The sequence below is a fragment of the Citrus clementina genome, unplaced genomic scaffold (genome assembly GCF_000493195.1).
Source record: "Citrus clementina cultivar Clemenules unplaced genomic scaffold, Citrus_clementina_v1.0 scaffold_2, whole genome shotgun sequence".
In the NCBI taxonomy this organism is placed as follows: Eukaryota; Viridiplantae; Streptophyta; class Magnoliopsida; order Sapindales; family Rutaceae; genus Citrus; species Citrus x clementina.
Genome location: NW_006262688.1, coordinates 26,663,330 through 26,685,377, shown reverse-complemented (window position 1 = coordinate 26,685,377; position 22,048 = coordinate 26,663,330). Strand labels below are relative to the sequence as shown.

General features: G+C 32.9%; 1 protein-coding gene across 9 annotated transcripts; it reads left to right on the top strand.

Annotated features, from left to right (window-relative positions):
* Positions 1–11,258: 11,258 nt before the first annotated feature.
* LOC18052079 (zinc finger protein 4) lies at positions 11,259–15,889 on the top strand. 9 transcript variants are annotated; one of them, XM_024192124.1, is made up of 4 exons: positions 11,387–11,827; positions 12,219–12,422; positions 12,666–12,786; positions 14,605–15,889. In XM_024192124.1, the coding sequence occupies exon 4, from the start codon at positions 14,706–14,708 to the stop codon at positions 15,447–15,449; it is 744 nt and encodes a 247-aa protein (XP_024047892.1). In that variant the 5' UTR covers positions 11,387–11,827; positions 12,219–12,422; positions 12,666–12,786; positions 14,605–14,705; the 3' UTR covers positions 15,450–15,889. The 9 variants fall into 9 exon arrangements, with proteins under 9 accessions (XP_024047893.1, XP_024047892.1, XP_024047891.1 ...); XM_024192123.1 differs by having other exon boundaries at positions 12,210–12,422; XM_024192122.1 differs by lacking the exon at positions 11,387–11,827 and adding an exon at positions 11,835–12,077 and having other exon boundaries at positions 12,210–12,422.
* The last annotated feature ends 6,159 nt before the right edge of the window (positions 15,890–22,048 follow it).

The window sequence follows — 22,048 nt, the reverse complement described above, 5'->3', positions numbered from 1 at the left end:
TTGTGAGGAGTTATTTATCTGGGTATGTACTTTATAGAATTCAATGTAATAATATAAGTCTCAATAATGTATATCTGATTATAAATATTAATGTAATATCTCTGCTATAATAATAGTTGTTATAAATATTGGTGTAATATAATAATATGATGATTAATTAGTATTAAAAAAACAAACATTAAATTCAAAACTAATCAAAATTTCAGGATCAGTCCCCAACTCGAGAAATAAATACTGCCAAAAGACACGATCACCGAAGGGAAAGAACAAGATTACATGCATATAAAGGGACAACTTTTTTTTGGCCTTTTTTAAAAGAGAGGTCTGGTCAGAGCCATAATAATAAGAAGATAGATAATTAGAATTACTCCCAACTCCCAAGTACACCACCACCACCAGCATCAATGATTCAATACCATATTATCATTGCTCCTTTTCCTTACACGTCTCTCTTCCCGATAAAGCAGAGCTTTCCGTCGCTTCCCATTAGCCAGTGCTTAGTGGAGGGGTCCGAGTGGACCGTCTCAATTCTCACACTTGTCTCCTCTCGTTGGCTTCGAATACACACAGCAAACGCCACGTGTGAGGGCACTTGTGTGTCTCTCCTTAACTCTGCGCCATTTTAGCATGTCAATTCCTTAAAACAATTTTTGGGTTTCTAAGAAGTTTCTTGGGAATTTAAAATGGCCGTTGATTGGTTCTTCCCAGGACGACCTAAACTTAGTTGGTTTTGTTCTTTGTGATGGAGTAATATGGTATATCAATAAAACAGCTCCTACTCGCGCCAACTTTGAGAAACACTGGCCGTACAGCCAGTCTTGGAGAAGGCCCAACAACAAAGGGGCTGAGTTCCCTGTGAACCATTTTTTGGAAACTGAAAACTAGGGCCGTTTCGGAGCTAGCTAGGTTCGGCTTTTTATGAATGTAACGTGGCTTTTTATCATTATAAATTGAATATGAAGATGAGGTGAAATGAGAAATAATTAAAAAAAATGAATAGGAAGATAATGTCGGATTTGTGACAGTTAGTGTCTGGCTTAAAATCGATAATGTAGGATTGTGACAGTCAGTGTCTGGCTTAAAATCGAGCTGGCACTTCAAATTTGAGCTTGCACGTTTGAGAATGAGCCTGAATGCTCGATATACATAAAATACAAACTTCAATAACCCTTTCCAAGTCACTAGGAGTTGTTATCCACTGATAACCCACGTTACTCATTTATGTTGAGAGTGTGGTGATTCAAGTCCAGGGGAGCTTTAATAATTCTATACAAATCTCAGCCAGTCACCCTTGTATTACAGATTCAATATTACAATTACGAAACATCTGCAAAAATATCTTTAATATGCGGCTAGCTGGGGATTTGAATGTTCACATTTACTTTTTCATTTCAAGGCTGCTACAAAAAATATTAAAAGGAACGAACCATCAAATTTGATCGCATGAAGCTACCATAGGCTTCGAAATGGTTTCAAGTCCCTTTGTGTTTGTACGTATGAATATACGAAGAAACTCTTTTTCTCCCCAAAAAAATTAAAAAAATTAAAAAAATTCAAATTATATATATGATTTGTTCTGAATTAAAAAAATTCAGAGTGTATTGCATCAAAATTAGCTAGACAGAGTCCGGTAAACATCCTAGATTGTATAAAAATAAAAATGTTGTTGGATGTAGGACAATAATATCAAATATATTTATGTAAATTTAAATACCCACATGAATCAATGTCAACTTGAGCTAGGGGTGGGCACGGGTCGGGTCGGGTCGGGTTGAATATCAACCCGACCCAACCCGCATGTAGAGCGGGTTGAAATTTTTTAACCCGACCCAACCCAACCCATTACATATCTCAACCCAACCTGACCCAACCCAAACTGCGGGTTGGGTCGGGTTAAGTTGATTGGGTTGGACTTTTAAAAAAATTTATTTTTATAGTTTAATTAAATAGTGAACAAAATAAATTAAAAATTTTAAAAATGCAAATGTTAAAATCTTTAGAACAAATCAAACATTTCAAAAATTTTATATTTATATTTGTTAATTTTTATATGAAATATCAAAATTTATATAATAATTTTTACACACATACGGGTTTACCGGTTGAGTTAGGTTGATTGGATTGAATTTTTGAAAAAAATATATTGTTATATTCTAATTAATTAGTGAACAAAAATAAATAAATAAATTAGATAAACTAAAAAAATACAAATATTAAAATCCTTAGAACAAATCCAACATTTCAAAGTTTTCATATTTATATTTTTTAATTTTTATATAAAATATCAAAATTTATATATGGATATACTGGTTGACAGATTGTGTTGGGTTAAAGTTGGATTAACAATTTTTAACCTAACCCAACCTGTAAATAGTACGGGTTAGGAATTTAATAACCCAACCCAACCCATTTATTTTATCAACCCAATCTAACCTGCAAAAAATCACACAGGTTGGGTCGGGTATTTTATCAACCCAACCCAATCTATAAAAAATCACACGGGTTGAATCGAATTCACGGATTTGGCGGGTTGATGCCCACCCCTAGCTTGAGCGATGGACAAAACACAAACATACGATCTTAAACCTCAAACCTCGAACTTAAGCTACCGAGGTTGAGAGCTGTTATATATGTCTAATAGCTAGGGATATTTTTGGTCCAACTACCATGCACGTGGTACATGTTACCCCCCATTTTGTCCATATATGAGATGCCCCTTAGATCTAACACTGAACTTGCATCAATGGCATGGATGTGCTTTTTTGGATTTTATCATTGATATCCCTAATATTTTCTAAAAAGGCAAAATAGTCAAAGATTTGACACATAATTTTAAATTATTTTATATTTTTATATTTTGATCAATTGACCTAATTTGACTATTAAAATTAATGATAGTGTTAGGACAATAATTTGTAAAACTTTTTAAAACTTTTTTGTACATAGAATCTTTTTTATTTTTTGAAAGCAACATAATATTGACTTAATCCATAATAAATAATCTAAATATATATAACAATATATTAATTTATCAATAATACTAACCTATTTTTTAGAAATAACTTAAAATCTATTTAATCAATAATAAAGAATTCAAAATATATAATTAAAATGTAATTATTAAATATGGTTTAGTATTCAAATATAAATAATAGAAATATACTCTAATTGTATATAATGGAAATACATTGTACTTATATGTAAAAATTTTAAAGTTTTTAATTTTTTCACTTTTCAATAAATAAGAGGGAGCGCAAAATAATTTACCAAAAATTAGGTGTACCATGCACGCGGATCGCCATAGCTTCATTGGGATGTTTTCATTAAATTAATTAAGTATGCTCAAACATCCCATCCCAAAAAGAGGGAAAAAAGAAAAATGTTTGCCCTAATACAAGCAACAATTCATGTTAAGATAAAAGACACTGAAACCTCCAGAATATAAATTTAAAAAAAAAATCCTAAGGGGCAATACACAATATCATTAATTCTCAATAAATGGAAAACAGAAGGTGGGAAAATAAAAAGAAATAAGTAATATCACCATTTCTCACCAATTCATATGTGAGATCCTTTTTAATTTGAAAAAATAATTATGATCATGTACATATTGATGAATTTGAGAATTCGAAGTACTAATTTTGATATTTAGTAGGCTACTAGCCCACGACTCAAATTTGACTTATAGAATTGTTGGAACTTCTTATTCCATTCTAATTGTATAAAGGTAAAATTCAGTCTACCCTACTCATGAAGTGACAATCTTTAAATTATCCCCCTTATTAATAAAAATATCAAGTTACCCCTAAAAAATTGTTATATGTATGATACTTTTAATAACTAAAAGTATTTGTACATTCCCTTAATAGTCAATAAACAAAAACAAGTCAAACCTTTATGTAGGTTAATTTTTATAGGCCCAAATCTTTCTAAGTTTTACAAAACACACACGAATATTTTAAATATTTATGATATGCAACCCTAATATTTTAAAATATTTTCATTTTGCACATATATGTCTAATTTTGTTCGAACTTATTAAATTTTAATTTTTTTAAATAAATAAAGAAATGGAAAAAGAATAATATTTTATATTTATTATATTTATTATTATAATCATTATTATTCTTTTTTTTTCCTTTTGCAAAGGTATTTAAAAAAATATATGGATAAAAAAATTAAAGAATAAAAGAAAAATACTACAACAAACTTAATCTAAAGTTTTAAAACCCTTCTCACCAAAAATCATTGTCATCGCACACAACCTAGAATTCTTCAAATCCTTTGCTTATTCACCAACTGAAAATAATAAATAACAATAAAGTAAATTCAATCTATTATTAATAATATGGTTAATTCAAGATTAAAAAAATATTCATAATCTAAAATTAAGTAATCCCAAATATCAAATTACAACATTTCTTAATTTTCTAGTAATAGTAGCTCAATTAAACCAGCAAAACAAAAATTTGAAACAACAATCCCAAACCCTATAAACAATTATGGGCAGTCGTGATGTCAAAGAGTTGTTGCAAGATGATGTCCACAACGACCTGCAACTCCACGACTATCGCAGCCACGCCGTGGTCATTCTCTATTGGAAAAAAAGCAAAAAAAGTAAGGGTCTTGACTGCTGAATGGTTGCGGTGAGAGGAAGATCGACAAGGTTCTTGACTGCCGAAGAAGAAGAATTGAGACGAAGCTCTTAGTGGTGCTATGGCAGTGCTTTCCCCTGAAATTGCTGAGTTGATTGATTATTCATAAAATGAATGACACGACTAAATCAGCAGTGGGCTGGATAGTTCTGCAGCGACATTAAGGAGGCAAATAATTCAGGTTTTGGTCCCCGAATTTTAAGGATTTTGATGGTCGCTGCCAACACCCATTTGCAAGTTACAGTTTTTGACTTTCTGTGTTTTGGATTTTAGTTTGTAGAAATTAAGATTTAGTTTTGATTCAATGTGGGATTGGATTTAAATACTGATTGTACTTTTGTCATGCACCTAAAAAGGGAAAAAATGAAGAAAAAGACAAAGAAGGAGTAAGGCAGAGAAAAAAATAAAAGAAAAACACAAAGGAGTAAGCAAGAGAAAAAAAAATAAAAAAAATATAAGAAGAAGACGAAGAAGGAAGATGAAAAAGAAATTCAATGTTTCATTTATTTTTTTTTCATTTTAATATTGATTTTTATTATACCTATGGACTAAAATGTGTGACATAAGAAAATAAATGGGTGATGCGATACTTTAGAAATCGTAAAGGGACAAAGGAAGTATGCTTTTAAATAGTCGGTGTGTAACAGTTTAGTTAACGAATTTATTTATTAGTGGGTTATTATTGTACTTTTACGAGTCAATGGTAGTCAATAATTAAAGATAACGAGTTTTGAGGTAACTTGATGTTTTCAATAGTAAGGGGGATAATTTGAAGATTGTCACTTCACGAAGGGGGTTGGTCGAAATTAATCCATTGTACAATAATCAAGTAGAAGAAGATTTTTATAATAATAGTGTAAGAAGTCTATGTAGAATTTTAATTGTAAGTATAACAGTAAATCGTAATATATTAACAAAAATACTTTGATATTAAGTACAACGCTAAGGATATTTATGAAATTATGAAGGTTACTATTTCGGTCCCTAGTTAGTACTTATATTGTGATAAGGACAAGATAAGGCCCCACAAGTTATTAAAATTCAAATAAAGCATATGTAAATAAGGGACCTGTCTATGGTACAGATTCTGTAACAAACATCTCCCGTCATCCCACCATCCGATCTTCTATTGTTTAGTTTCTCACTCCACATCTAACCACATCCAACGGCTGATGCTGCAGTCTGTAGCTTACAGATTCTGTAAGCTAGTCAAGTCCGTAAATAAGATTTAGTAACTAGAAGACTAATTTTTCTTCGGAAAAGAAAAAGAAGGAATATTGCACTGAATAGCTAAAATAGCACATCATTGTCTAGTACAATCCAGCCCCAATCCATATTGAAAAATATCAAATTTTATAATTTCTTTTTGGTGACTTTAACAAATTTTCTTTGTTCCTAATTGATGACATATTTTTACATTATTTTATAAAACTTAGAGTGTCAATACAAAATTTTGAGAATACAACAAAAGACTGATAACTTTTAACGGAGAATGGAGTGCATCATTGCATTATAAACATAATTTTAAAAAAATATTATTGTAAATATAACCTTCTTTAGGTCCCAGTTATCTTTTTGATGCTAAGTTATATATCATAGCGATGTGACTACATATAATTCAACACTAAAGAATAGTGTGGCAATCTATTTAGAGGATAAGTGCTTGTGTATGCCATGCATATTCGGCTGATGACGGAGGATGACATTCTAGAGCTTTATTATTCTAAGTAGTCTTTTCTATTAGAGTCGTATGAGCCTTTATATTCTTGTTTAGGTGAAGTTTTCTTTCCATATTTAAGATTATTTAGACAATAAGGTTTGTTCTGTATAAATAGAGTGTTTATGTAATATGTTTAATTATTCTTTTGAATAATATTCTCATTTCCATGGGAATTCTTTGTAACTGTGTGTTTCATTTATCTTTACCATATTTTCTACTACATTATTTGGTATTAGAGTAGGAATTGTTCTTAACCACTCTATCAACATTGATCAAAGAGTAAGAGCTCTAGTAATAGAAGTTGCTACAGTTGCTATTTAAAATGAGCATGTAAACATTAAACAACCACTCTCCTGATGATGATTAGGGGAGTGAGACCTCTAGTAGCAGTAATTACTACTGCCACTATGCAAGATCTATTTCTTTGGGGAATAAAATAGGGTGACCATGATCTCCTCCAGATAAAAAATGAGCAAATGGTTGATAGGCTACTAAGAGAAAATTCTAGTGATCTTAAGCATAATACCTCGACCAGGTGGTAATCTTTGAAGCCATGAGCAGATACCTCAACCAGAATACTATGAGCAGACCAAAACCAGGTCGATTTTTCCAAAAACCTCAACCAACCAAAAATTATCAAGCTCCTCCCAGAAATTCAGCCATAACGTCTACACATGCTCGGACATTATAACTGCAGCTTAATAACTACACAGAAATAGACACATTAACTCATGATCAAAGCAGTGCATTCAATCCAATAACAGTCACGCATTAAAGATGGTGCGATAATTCCAAGTGCTTATAAAAGTTCTAAAAAATCCAAATTAGGAGGAGGTTGAACTTTCTTTCTCAATTTTGATTTTTCCATTTCATTCACTTAAATATATTTATTCATAACAACTAGAAATTGCATATTTTGTTTTTCCTGTAAACCCAATAACTAGCTTGGTTGTTTGAGGGTTCACATCGGAAAAACTTCTGGCGCCTCTTACCGTTCTTTGTGATTTCAGGTGTTTACAAGTGATTTGTTAGTGATCGTAAGCCACTTCCCTAACAAATAAGTTTAATGCTGGTGCAGAAGTCTAGTATTAAGTCGCTAACCGACTCAACTGAATTTCGGCATCAACATTTGGCACCGTCTGTAGGGACGGTACGAAAAGTCACACTACATGTAGTAAGACCAAAATTAGAGAGAGAGTGGAGAAAAGAAACCAAACCGGGTCAACCCGACCCGCGAACGTGACCCAGCCGAATCTTGCAATTCAGGCCACCCCACCGGTCATTTCCCTACTATCCTCGTTGCTGAAAAGCGTTTGGAAAGCCACAGATCTAAGTCGTGAAAAGTCGCGGAATTACTGCCCTGATTCGATGCATTTTCACCAGAGTTGGGCCACACCGCCACTTAGGTTTTGTTCCTCACCTTCCCCTTTGCCATTTCGGACTAACCACAGCCACCGGGGGAGCCAATTTGCCGTTGATCTGCCGTTGAAGGATTCTCCACTTTAGGAGCTCGATCCAGCACCATCACCGTGCATTAAAGCTGACCACCACCACTATTGGACTCAACTCGACTAGCAGTGTATAACCCGAGCTTCCCGTCACCATCAATTGACTTTTGGTCATCGTTAATTGGCAAGGGCATTTCGGCCAATGATATCGATACGCATTTGTTACTCGAGGATGCCAGGAGTTCTCATAAATCAGGATTGATTTATGATGAGTGACGAGAAGAACATGAATTAAGGATGCTATATTCGCCTATGGAGTTCAGGGCGGGTCGTTATAGGTGATGAGCACATCTTTGAAGAGATCAATAGACCAGAGACAAGATAATTGAATCAAAGTTCATAAGACTGAATCGGAGAAGCTATCTTTCAGTGTTGAACTCGCCTAAATTGTTTTGGAAATAACTTCAAATTCGCTATCAATACTATATTTAGAGACACCTCAAGAATCAAGAGTAAGCTCAAAAATCTACGATAAATTCATTTAGCTTTTAATCGTGCTCCAGTTTGATCAGTAAAGTCATACACTTATCTTAATTTACTGATTCGTGTGCATGATTATTCATGAAATCTCACATGCAACAGTATCAAGTCTATATTCTTGTTTTTACTATTATATAATAAGCCATTTATTTGCTTTGATAATTGTATACATTTATTTGCCTGTCAAGCATCATAATGGTATATCATGCATGGACATGAATCTAGATCCTTGATTAATTCTTTGATTCAACATGCTTCCTTAGAAAATTAGTTGATGAATCAGTAACATGTAAATCATAGTTTTAGTTTTGTTTGAATCTTTTCTGATATAAATTGTAGTATATATAACTTTGAATAAAATATATGCAATTAAAAAAAAATCCATTCATTATTCTTCTTTTCTGGTTTAAAATTGCTTAAGTTAGTAAAAGATTAAAAGCCTTAAAACTTGCTGAAGGTAAGGTATAAAACCTTAAATTGATAAGAGTTGTTTAAAGTTACTTAAGTCGGTACAAGATTAGAAGCCTTAAAGCCTATTCTAGGTAAGGCATAAGACCTTAAATTGATCAAAGTAACTTAAAATTACTTAAGTCAGTTAAAGGTTAAAAGTCTTGAAACTTGCTATAGATAAGGTATAAAATATTAAACTGATGATACTTGCTCACCTATGGTGTGGTCAACAGAGGTAGCAAAATAAGTTGCTTAAAGTTTTAAGTTTATAAAAAATTATAAACTTTAGAGTTTCCAATCTTGATTTGTTCCACTCTCAACACTAGAAACTAGAGGACTAGTGTTCGGGAAATAAAATAGGGTGACCATGATCTCTTGCAGGTAAAAAATGAGCAAATGGTTGATAGACTATTAGGAGAAAATTCTAGTGACCTTGAACAGAATACCTCGACCAGGTGGTAATTCTTGAGGATATGAGCAAATGCCTCAACCAGAATACCATGAGCAGACCAGAACCAAGTCGATTGTTCCAAAAACCTCAACCAACTAAAAATTGTCAAGCTCCTCCCAGAAATTCAGCCATAACATCTACACACGTTCGGACGTCATAATTGCAGCTTAATAACTACACAGTAACAGACACATTAACTCATGATCAAAGCGGTGCATTCAATCCAATAACAGTCACGCATTAAAGATGGTGCGATAATTCCAGGTGCTTATAAAAGTTCTAAAAAATCCAAAGCAGGAGGAGGTTGAACTTTCTTTCTCAATTTTGATTTTTATATTCCATTCACTCAAGATTATTTATTCATAACAACTAGAAATTGCATATTTTGTTTTTCCTGCAAACCCGATAACTGACTTAGGCGTCAGAGGGTTCACATTGGAAAAACTTCCGGCGCCTTTTACCGTTCTTTTTGATTTCAGGTATTTACGAGTGATTTGTTAATGATCATAAGCCGCTTCCCCAACAAATAAATTTAATGTTGGTGTAGAAATCTGGTATTAAGTCAATAATCGGCTCAACCAAATTTCGGCATCAACACTATTATTAAAACTTCTGCAACTAGAGCCACTACACAAGATCTATTTCAAAAACTTTTATTCGAGAATTTGATTCGTGGTTGTTTAATTTCAGGTACTGATACCTAGTTGATTGAAGGTTTTGACGGCAATAAGAATCAAGATCAAGGTCACAGAGGTATTAGTGTGACTGTAACACACAATACGATTGCTGAGATTCATATTCTTACGACCATGTGCAAATCAACAAAGGTTGATTCTTAGGAAGAAATTGACGATGGATGTTCTAATTATCAAGTTTCATCTTCTTGAAGGTGGATGTTCGTATTATCAAGTTTCATCTTCTAGATAATCCGTCATTTGTCAAAGAAAACTCGAAGATGATTTTTTTTTTAGTGAAAAAAAGAGATCGATAGGATGGTATTTTAGGATTTTATTATTTTAAAGAGTCTTTTTTTTAATTAAAGTCATATTTGATATAAAAATTTAAGTATTTTATTTCTTGTTTAAATGTGATTTTGCTCTATATAAATAGAGTGTTTATGAAACATGCTTAATTATCCTCTTGAATAAAATTCTTATTTTCCCTTAGAATTCTTCGAAAACATTGTGTTTAATTTATTTTAGCATGTTTTCCATTGAGGTAGCATATTCTTAACCTAGAGCAAATGAATCTCTTGATGGGAGTATCAATTTTATACTTTTGATTTATTGGGTTCCATAATATTAAAATTGATGTAATTATTAATAAGCTACCATTAGGACCAACTCCTGTACTAAATGACAAAAAATAATATTTGATTGGTTGTACCATCTTAATACATCGGCTTTTGTATAAATTTTTATACCATGCATGAAAAGGTTAAAGACATGTTTAATATTGATATTTTTGTTTGAAATGAAAAATTCAAGTACTTAATTAATACTTTAATAGTCATTGGTATGCAAATAGAAGAATAACATACACTAAATTTGAATTTGTTGTATAAATTATCAAGAATAATTGAGAAATATGATAGCAATATGTGGGTCCACATGGCCACTAATAAAGACTACTTGTCCTAGTGCTCAGTGACATCAAACGAGGCAAACACATTATCTTGCAGGTTGAAAGATGACTAATGATATGCTACGCCTGTCCCAACAATTAATTAAATAAAAGAATTAAAAAAAGAAAAGCATGAAAAATATTAGAAAGAGGCAAGTGTATGGGCTATATATGTATAGGGGATGTACATGTGATGCAAAAGCAGAAGTGAAGTGTGAAGAGATGGGTATGTTATGGGAGTTTATCTGACAAAAATTTTGGGAGAAAAAAAAAATCTGTTTTTGTTTGGTAAGTACTGTTTTGAAAAGAATCTGACCACACAGTGTCTTACTTTTTCAAGTGGGAATTAGGAAAGAGAATTATCAAATACAAAGAAAATGGAGATGATGATGAATGAGGAACACGGTACACTGTACACTACACAACATTTCAAGTATCTTTTTGTGAGACTTACAGTAACAACCCTTTTCTTTCTTTTTGCCTGTCTCTTTGTAAGTTTCCTTCTTTTTATCTCTCTTTAGTCTATTTCTCTCTGTCTCTGTCTCTCCTTATTGATTTGTAGCTGTTGGAGAGCGGAAGAGCCCAAAATTCAACACATTTTAGTGGTCGCTGTATTATCTGCTTTTCCTTTTTTTTTTTTTGCTTTGCTTGCTTTCTTAGGCTTTAGCTATCTGACTTCTCTGACCTTTGTACCATCATCTTCATTTCCTAACCACTGCTAGTCTGCTTTCCCATAATTGTTTTGTACATCTTTCTTTATTTTTAATCTTCTCTTTTTATCTCCTGTTGCCATCCCATTTGTGGTAATAACTAAGAGTTGTTTGGACCAACAAACCCTTCTGTCCTATCTTTTGATACTCATCTTTTTACCAAGGAAGCAAGCAAGCATACTAGCACCAGCTCAAGTATAGTTAGTAGCCTGCAATATCAAAGATTCTATGTAAGAAACCTATCTCCTACGCTAGAGATTCGTTACATGCTTTTTCTTGCTAGTGTGTTACAGTTTATTTGTTAATATAGCCGAAATGGTTTGCAGTGGATTTGTTTTTTTCTGAAACTTTGCTATAATTCCCTTGTGTTGATGCTGCTGCTTCTGCTTCTTGTTTTGAACTTTAATTGGTTATGATACTGCTGGATAGGAAGAGGCTTCTTCTAGATCTCATGTGATTTGTAAGATGAAAAATTTTCAGGTATTATATGGTTGTTAATTACTTAAATGAATAGCGGATATTTGAAAATGATTTAGTTTTCTCTTATTTACTTTCCCTATCCTCAACCCCTCCCTCCCTTTTCAATCATTCCCTCTTTTTGAAATACTTTAGATAAGACAGTATTCATGCTGAGAGAGCACTTTCTAGCTGGGAAAGCAGCGAAAGAGAGGGACATGGAGAGAAAGAAGATAGACAGAACGATGAACCTTTAGATACTTGCAGAGAGGGGGTCATAAGTGACTTATATGTTGTTCCTACATCATATCCTTGTTATGATGATCCAATTCAGATGTGATTCTTGCATTTTAGCAGCAGCTCTTCAAGGTTTATTTCATCTATAACAAAGGTTTTGGTGATTGACAAGCTTTGATTGTTCTGATGCATGAAATAAATTTTATTAATGTCGATCTAGAAAGTCTTTTTCCAATACTTTTTACCCTAAAGATTGTCTTGACATAAAGTATTATTTATTGTAGAATATTTTCCTTTGCCGATGTGGACTGAAGTATTATTGGTCTTCCTCATCTTTTTAAAAGTATAATTTGTGCATCTCTTGTTTTCCTGCAGAAGAAGTTTACGATTCGTGGTATGAGCATCCTCTCCACATTTCTGTAGATGTTATTTCGTCTTGCACAATTACTGTTGTGTCTGTTTCATAGACGATGCATACATATTGGTAATAAATCTGGTTAGTACTTCGTTCTTTGTGTCCATGCTGTTTCCTTGTTGGCCTTGTTTTTTGCTTCTTCTTTTTTCTCTCTTTGGACTTCAAAAATGTTTTGTTTGTACATACTCTTATCATATTAGTATTAGCTAGTAATAGAAGTAGAAATAAAAGACAATTGAAATACTAAAAAACTGTTCTATTGCTCATAATGTTGTTGGGATTTATAGTGCTGTTGTCGTTATCAATTTTGTACAGTTGAAAGACATCAAATGTTGACGACCAAAGATGGTAACCTAAAAGACTATAGCTACATTGAGTTTTTTATTTTTCATTACAAGTGATCTGCACTACTGCTGTGTCAACCATCTTTTACTATCTAACTTTTTTGGGATTCTTGTCTGCGTGCTACTGTATGTCTGTATCTAATGATAAACTTGGTTATATTATAATTTTGTCTGCTGATTTCATTTTCATGGTTTCAGCAATTTGGTTATAGATCTTACAATATCTTTAAAACTCTGTAAATCAATGTGGTCTCGCTCTGTAGTCCATTTATTATTGCCAAAGGTCATAATGTTATGCCTCCAAGTTCTCTTATTTTTGTCTGAAAATCTCATAACTCTGTTTCTGCATTAAAATATCATCATTGAACTTTTTATTATTCTTACCTAAGAAGTCTAGGTAAGTTGTATAAAACTAGTAGTAATTTGTTGTGTATCTCACTATAACCCATTCTTTATAACAAACTGAAGTAATCGTTAAAAGATTTTGTGTGTTGAACTATTGTTATTCTTCATTGGTGGTAGAGTGGACTTTGGATTGACAAAGTGTATTTGTTCTACTTTTGCTATTATCCACAGAGTTCTGTGTTATTGCATGACATTTGTAGAGGGATATGCAGTAGCTATTCAATCGTCATAGTTGTGGAATGTGTGTGGTTGTGCAGGGTTAGGTTTTTTGAGTTTGAAAGGGTGAGTGGAATCCTACTTCAAAAAGAAAATGAAAAGATAAAAGGACTATATACTAGGTTGTGCTGTCAATTTGTTTGATCTTTTGGGCAGGATAGTAGCTAACTTTTGTGTAGCGCCAAGACTTTTAGGCTTCCCTGACTCTCAATGACACCAAAAATCTTGTATTGATCTTGAACCCTCGCTAGATACAATTTTAATCGTGAAAATGTAGAAGAAAGAATTAGAAATGGAGGAAAAAATTAGGGATTTCCTCATGAACTAGTTCTCATAAATGTCTTTCCCAGGGCAAGAAACTTTAGTTTTTGCTTTCTTGTTTGCAATATTAAAACTTCAATATTATCCCTGTTAAGCTAGTTGTTGTTTATTTAGGACGCGTAGGTGATATAATTGAAACTATGCGGTTTGTTAATTAGTGACGTGCAAAAATTGTTGTCAAATAAAAGGGTTAATTGTTTTCTAGAATCTGCTGGATAGATCTGCGCAGGATCACTAGTTAATCCATAGGCGGCACTGATTGCCCTTTTTGTTTGCCTTAGTTTTGGAGTTGACTAGTTTTGCACTTCAATATGTCAGGTTTTCTAGCATATGGTGAGCCCAGAGTCTATGGAAGTGAACATTTCTAGATGTGTAAAGCTCTAGTTATTTTTCTTGTTAAGCAAATTTAGCTGCTTGGCATACCAATGTAGCAACCTTTAAGAATCTAAACTGTGATTTAGAGTCATATGAAATTATGAATATTTAGATGCTTTTTTTTTTCCCATATGGTAATCAAGCTGAATATTATTGTTATGTTGTGCTGAATTTTTATTTCATCTCTGTAGTGCTTCCACTTTTGCATAACAAATAATCCATTTAGTAATGCATGCAGGTACAGAGCCAATTTCTTTCAGCAATTTTTATGACTGTATCAGTGGTTGCTGAAGTCTTAACTAGAAAGTAACAAACTCTCAAAAGTTAATTCACTCAAACATGCTACCACCAAACTCCAACTTGGAATTGGAGAACGATTCAGAAGTAAGCAGCCACGTAGCTTCCAACATATCTGCAAAAGAAGCATCCCCAGGTCCTTCTAAGGACACCAATTCGTCCTGTCTCACAAATGTTATAAAGCTAAATCCGGATCCAGGTCCTCTTTCCCTCGACTTAACCCTCCACTTCAAGTCCAATGACATTGACCGGTTGAAGGGTACAGGTGAGACCAGTGGTGAAGTAGCAGCAGCTCAGACTCCTGCAGCCACAGTCCCAAGGGTTTTCTCTTGCAATTACTGCCGGCGCAAGTTCTACAGTTCGCAGGCACTAGGTGGGCACCAAAATGCTCACAAGAGGGAAAGGACAATGGCAAAGCGTGCAATGCGGATGGGTATATTCTCTGATAGGTATACTAGTTTGGCATCGCTGCCACTTCATGGTTCTGCATTTCGATCCCTCGGGATTAAAGCTCATGCTGCAATGCACCAAGGTGTTGTACCGCCACAAAGGCCTCCAGATATGAGAGGTGGAGCGCGATTCGAGCAAGGCTACTTTGCAATGCCAATGTTCATGGAAGATGATGATATAGACTTGTTCTGGCCAGGGAGTTTTAGGCAGGTGAGCGAGGCAGTTAGGGGTAATCCAACGTTGGATTTTGCTCAAGGTTCAAATGGGAATTTTGCAGCGATGCCACCACCACCAAGGACGGATTCATCTGCACCAGATCTTACTTTGAAGCTCTGATTTTTGGTTTATTAGATTTATTTTCGTTAAGACATAATGGTTACAGTATTCACTCTGTACAGTGAGATGCGCACTGGCCAATGCTTCAAGCTCTTTAAATTTTTTACTCTAAGTTTCTAATTGTCATTTTATTTTATGTTTCTATCTGTGTGCTATGTACTAGGTTGTTGATGATGCTGATATACAAGAAGTTTTGGGCGATTAAAGAGTGCCAGAGCCTACAATATATATACTATCTGATGGCATCATTGGACATTGGTGTGTTTGTGATGAAAATAACCAGCTGCATATTCAATAATCAATCTCTAGTTATATAAAATAGCTGACGGCATCAATTTAACCCAAGTAATAAATTTTCTTCTGAAAACCTTGTATTAGCAACCTTTTCAATATAGGTGCCATGTAACTAGAATTTGAAGCCAAACATGGATTAGCATTAGAAGCTAGGAACAATGTTAATATAATTAATACAGTGTAATACAAGTTGCCAAACGTATTTTTATTGTATATTCTTTCATTTATTTATTCGATTCTTGTTACGTATATCTTTTAACCAATCAGATCATTGTCGTAAGAGTAAATGCACATGGATAAAAATTTGATGAACGAAGGAGTGTAAAGATTTTTTTGATTATATATTTTCCGATTTTAGTGAGGAAGTCTCGTTTTTTTTTTTAATTATTATTTGCTCGAGGACAAAGGAATATACTTGCTTATTATTAAGCTATTCCTTGACCATCAAGTATTGCTATTTAGCTTTGTGTTTCCGTTTTGGCTTTGTTTTTGTAAATCCCAAAGAATCTTTTCCAACGAGGAAATAAATCTCCTCAGTATAAATAAAAGAGAAACACAGCACTACAAAAACAAACATCCTTATAACATAGAAACTCAATTTTCTCTTCACAAAATGGCAGAGAGATTCATTGATGTTCTCAGCAAGGCCTGTGAAAGCGAATTAAAATATTCTACAGAAGATCATCGCAAAGAGTTGGAAAATTACAAATACATCCTGCGGCGAGCTTTGGTTGAATTCAAGCAGCTGATGAAGGAGATTAATATTGCTTATGGCTATGGAACCCACCACAGCAGCGGCTGCGGCTTCATATGTTCAAATAATTGGCTCTCTCTGTTGGAGATGGAATTGAAATATTCATTTATTCAGTTGGTACCCTTTATGACTACAAGATCGGATATAACGCACGACGACTTTGTTTCCGTTGTTCACGAAGCAGAGAGATCGATGAGAGGCGGTGATTCTCAGGACAGTATTCATGAAAATTTCAAGGAAAAAATTGTTGCACTGGAAAAGGAGGTGCTTAAGTCGTTTGATGGCATTGCTAGGGTTTTGTTGAGAGAATTTGCTTGTGGTGCAAGTAAGGGAGGGAAGAATGGACAAGTCATTGTTTGCCCTTCAAGTAGTGCATTGATGGTGATTTCATCAAAGGCTGCAAAAGACTATGGGGAAACTAACAATAATGGGACGGGACTAAAGAGATGGATGGACGAGAAAGTGTTTCCTCTGTTGTCAAACAAACTTGATGGACCTGCTGCTGCACGAAACATCACTGTAGTCATTGGAACAGAAGAGGATACAGGAGAGCTGTCGTTTTGGTTGGAATCAGCTTGCCCTAGCCCTACTGTTGCCATTGGTTGAATCTCTGATCTTATGAGGTTTTAATGCGTCTAGGTTTTAGTTTAGGATTATCTTTTACCTTTTACAATTTGTCTTATATTTTGTATTAAATCGCCACCGCAATCCCGAATAAACCCTAATGGCTCCTTCTTCAAAGTCCAAAGAGAGAGGCAACATGGAGCTCAAAATAAATGGTATTTTCTAGATAATTATTTGACAATACTCATTAGCAATCATATGCTGGCCTTGCCGCTCCATTCTATTCTGTCCTTTTGCTTCGAGAAAAAAAGTTAAATTTACTTGATTTTTTTCATCTACAGTATTATTATTAGATGTTCTAGCATGATTATCACAATCACATGTTATTCCTGAGTTTTTTACTTGTAAATAAACTATAAATTAGCCCCAAAAATTTATAAAAAAAAAAAAAAGAAGAAGTTTGATTGTTTGAAGCTGCTACGGACTTTTGAAGACTTTTGGGCCCAAGGAATGGAAACATGATGACAATGAGTACATTTGGATCATAAAGTGGTGATTTTAACGATGAATCGAATATATTTACAATTTTGTCTACAATCTCCTTATTAAACCTCGCACTTATAACCACAATCTTGTCCCTATTTAAATTTATAATAATAGACAAAAGACAATTTTAAAGAATCATGTCTTTGTGATTCTCATCGAAGGCTGGATAGACTGGTGTAATTAGAATAATTCAAATTTTTAAGAGATTGAAGCAGTTGTCTGTTGGGATTATATACTCTTTTAAAGCATATTAATTTATTTTCTAATTAATAAAATATTGGAGATATTTTAATTGCATAAATATATATTGAATAAGATCTGTTTAATCATATTATATGTATTTATGTGATCATCATATGGATTCACAGAAGACATAAATATAAGTTATCTTATGATTAAATAAATTTAGTTCGCAGTTAATAAATAGAGTTGGGCACTCTATTTATGTTTAGACTGTAGTAAATTCATTTAATGATTTATCTTAATCATATATGAATTTATTGATGTAGTTTGACTACATTGAGCTGGATCACATATAAGATTTAATTAACCTTGAAATGACTGTCAGACTTATTAAATCTCATATGCATTGATTTTACTGTAATCTTAATCTTGAGTTAGTTATGATTTGATGATTGTAATTGTTATTCCATTTGAGTTACCAATAGGCACGACACACACTTGTGGTCAAGATTACCCGGTATCTTGATGGGAGCAATTATGAGTATTAGAGTTATAGATTAACAATATAGAATTTGTACAACACATCTCTTGATGGGTTTTCGGCACTTGATCATAGAATTCTCTAACCAGAGTGTGTCAACATATTTAGTATGTTGAAAATGATCATTAGAGAAAACCAGTAAGTATCAAGGAATAAGATGTAATTAAATCGATTGGACAGTTGAGATATCGATTTAATTAATGATGTGGTATAAATGATTATGCAATAAAGAAATCAATGTGGCTTGGGACGAATTATTATTCGAGCATATAATTATGGAGGTCAGTTCCAATCTTTTAGTGGAGTAGATTTGGAACTAAATAATTGGGCTAGTTTAATTATAAGCCTAATTATTGTAGCCACTATTGTATGTTCCCAAATGATTCCCGGGTTAGCTCATTTAATTGACTGCACCACTACTGGATTAATAAGCAAGATAACTAGCTATTTGGGTCAAAAGCCTAAATATATTATTTAGTGGGAGACTCCATTAATATGCTTGAGTGTGAGGGGCCTTGTGTTATTTTATAAGGTGAACCCCTATAACACAAGAACAAGTAACGTGACATTTGTTTTAATTATTTTTTTAATTTAAATCAAAAGGGATTTAATAGAATTAAAAAATAAACAAATATTGAGCCTAGAGTTTTCACTAAATAGAAATATAAAAGGGCTTATTTTCTCCAAAAAATGAAGAGGCATCCACTTTATACAAATCAGAGAAAAAGATATTAAGAAGACAATGTTGGAGAAAAATCTATTTTTTTTTTTAATTTTTATAAAAATTTTTAGAAATCAGACTTGTGAGGGCTGCCAATAACCCCACCCCTAAACTGTACCAAGTGGCCCTCGTATGGGCCCATATCATTGATCCGTGCAAAAACGATATTCAAAGGAAATGGTAAATGGGAAATGAGGAGGGCTATAAACTATTTGATAAGGTGTTTATACGATGTGTTTGTTTGTAGTTGGATATATTTGTAGTGATGGAATGGCAGGATGCTCTTCAATAAATTATATTTGCTTGACCCTTAAACATGGGTCAATGAACATCATCATCCGTCATTATCATATATTTAATCATCTATATGCGAATTCAAACTTCTTAGAAGTATTTTTATTCTTTACATATTCAAGCAATTATGATGAGTTGACTATGTCCAATATTGTTTGGCCGGCAGGAAAACTTGCAGCAACAAGATCGGCCACCAATTTCTTCTATGAGAGAAATCTACAGTCTTAAAATTGTGATACTTTCATGTTAATTCACCTACCTAACTAAGATCAATAACATCACTCCTTTTAAACAAGTTAATTTGTGACATCAATTTTCCATATTACTATATTCAACTATTGTCAACGCCTGTGAATTAAATATATCCTACGTACATATTGTATATAAATATTGCAGCTTGAAACCTACATATGTCATATGTAATATTAATTATTGAAAATGTTTTAAGCCAGTGATCTGTAACTTATATTATAATTCATGTATATAGTATATATTATTCATTGAGTCATTTGCTAATGTCGACATCATCATATTTTAAAATATAAATTTTAAAATTAAAAAATTTGTTGAATTGTTAATTACAATTCAATATTAAATTAGAACTAAACAATGCAGTCCAGTCTCAAATTCAATTTCAAAATTCAAAGCATGCTGTTGTTTGCACATAAGACCGTTTAGTTATTGATGCAGGATGTTAATCTCTAAATAGAGTTGTTTGGGGGATAAACTTGGAATGATATTTTAGACTAATAAATGAATGACACGTGGATAATTACAACGATAAAATATGTATAATACTGAGAGTACTATAAAGATGCTATTTAAAAGAATTTACTACATTGAATGAGCTTGGAAATCAATGGCTATGGTTGGATGTTTCAAGGTATTTATGATAAAGAAATAAATTTAGCACAAAAAGAATGTTTTTGTCATTTTTTCTTAAAAATGACACGTAGTTCTAAAAATATTTTTTCCTTTTAACTTCATGATAACATCTAACCTTAACTATTATACACTCTTTTTACCACTAGCCTTCATTCTATAAATGTCTTATTAACTCATATTAGGGGGCTATCATATATTTGCCTCTTCTTTTCTCTTTCTTTCTAACTTTTAAATCATCAACCACTTCTCCATTTTTTAAAGGCCATTTCTGTTCTCCACCTTCATTATCTTCTCAACCATATTAACACTCTTTATATCTTTATTCATTATCTTCATCTCCATCACCACCAAATATCTTTATTTAACTATCTAACTATCAACACCAAATATTTATATCTCTATGTAGCTATTTAGCTTGTGTTATTCATCTTAGACAATATAAAATCGTACGTAACCTCTCATTTATATAGTGGATAGGTGATGATTTGCTCCTATGGACATAGGCCAAAGGTCGAACCATGTAAAAATTATGTGTTATTTGTATTTATGTTCACTTTATTATATTTTCAATTTGAGGTTGATAATATGTTTCAAGTATGAGCTTATCTGTACTACTCTAATTACACTAAGTATTATGTGAAATCATCTGAGTTATCTCTAAACACATTTTATCCCCATATCAAATCCTACAGGGCTTCACTGAGCTCCTTTTATTATTCTTCATATGACCACCTCAACTCATTGTACATATTACTTTAGCTCTCCATCTAAGGTACCTCAGCTAAACCAGCTGCCTTAAACATCAGAAAAACATATCTGATCCAAACTTCGCACAAGTTTCCCTCAGATATAAATTTGTTTATTTGAATCAAATTTGAGATGGATCTGATGAGAACCACTCGATTGATTCAAATCATATCCTAACGAAAATTTGGTGAAAATAAAATATAATACAAAAGTTTGTAACATGCTTATAGTTGTTAATTTGCTATCTAAATATTGATAATAAGTTAAAGAACACACACAAACGACCCTATATATCATCATGAATGCAACGTCATGCGTAATACAAATGGTACAAAAGACTTTATTTCTCTGAAAGAATTGAAAATAAAGAAAAAAAAAGCCCCAAAAAGGGAAATTTCCTAGCCGTTGCCGCGTAAATTCTTCAATTTTGAAAAATTCAAAGTAGTTTATAACTTGCAGCCACTTTTTTGAGCAACTACTTCCAAGTAGTTACTTCAACATCGGACTCGGACGAGAAAACGGGTTGCTTTCCAATTTTATTATTAGAAAGGGTCATGGAACAAAAAAAAAATTCTCATATTGAAATCTTATCACATAAACATTTATTTTAAAATCAACGAGTCGTGATAGCAATTAAAATTAGTGAGAGAAAATACTTCATAGACACGATATAATTTCATTGGATGATCCATAAAAATATTTGTATATAGGACTCTATCGTACCAAATAAAGGAGGAAAATATTGAATAGGTGTTACTTGTAAAATGGTTAGGAACACAAACAACACGATTAAAGTCACAAAAATAAAGATTATTGCTCACATTTGGTTTGCCGAATGGAATGAAATTTCAGTCTACTTATTGCAAATAAACAAAAATGTCTACACATTCCTTGTAACGGAACGGATGCATGTGAGTACGCGTGTGTATGTGATGTGTCGTTTGAATTTTAGACACGAAAAGTTAGGTACAGTTTTGATTGATGTTGAGATCAGGAACAGAGTCACGAAGGCTTACGCGCACTTGTCTTTCGGAGGCAGCATAAGACCAACGATCTTCAATTTTTATTTT

Bases quoted from the DNA above. Each gene is read 5' to 3' on its own strand.
- LOC18052079 (XM_024192125.1), top strand. From the start codon at position 14,706: ATGCTACCACCAAACTCCAACTTGGAATTGGAGAACGATTCAGAAGTA.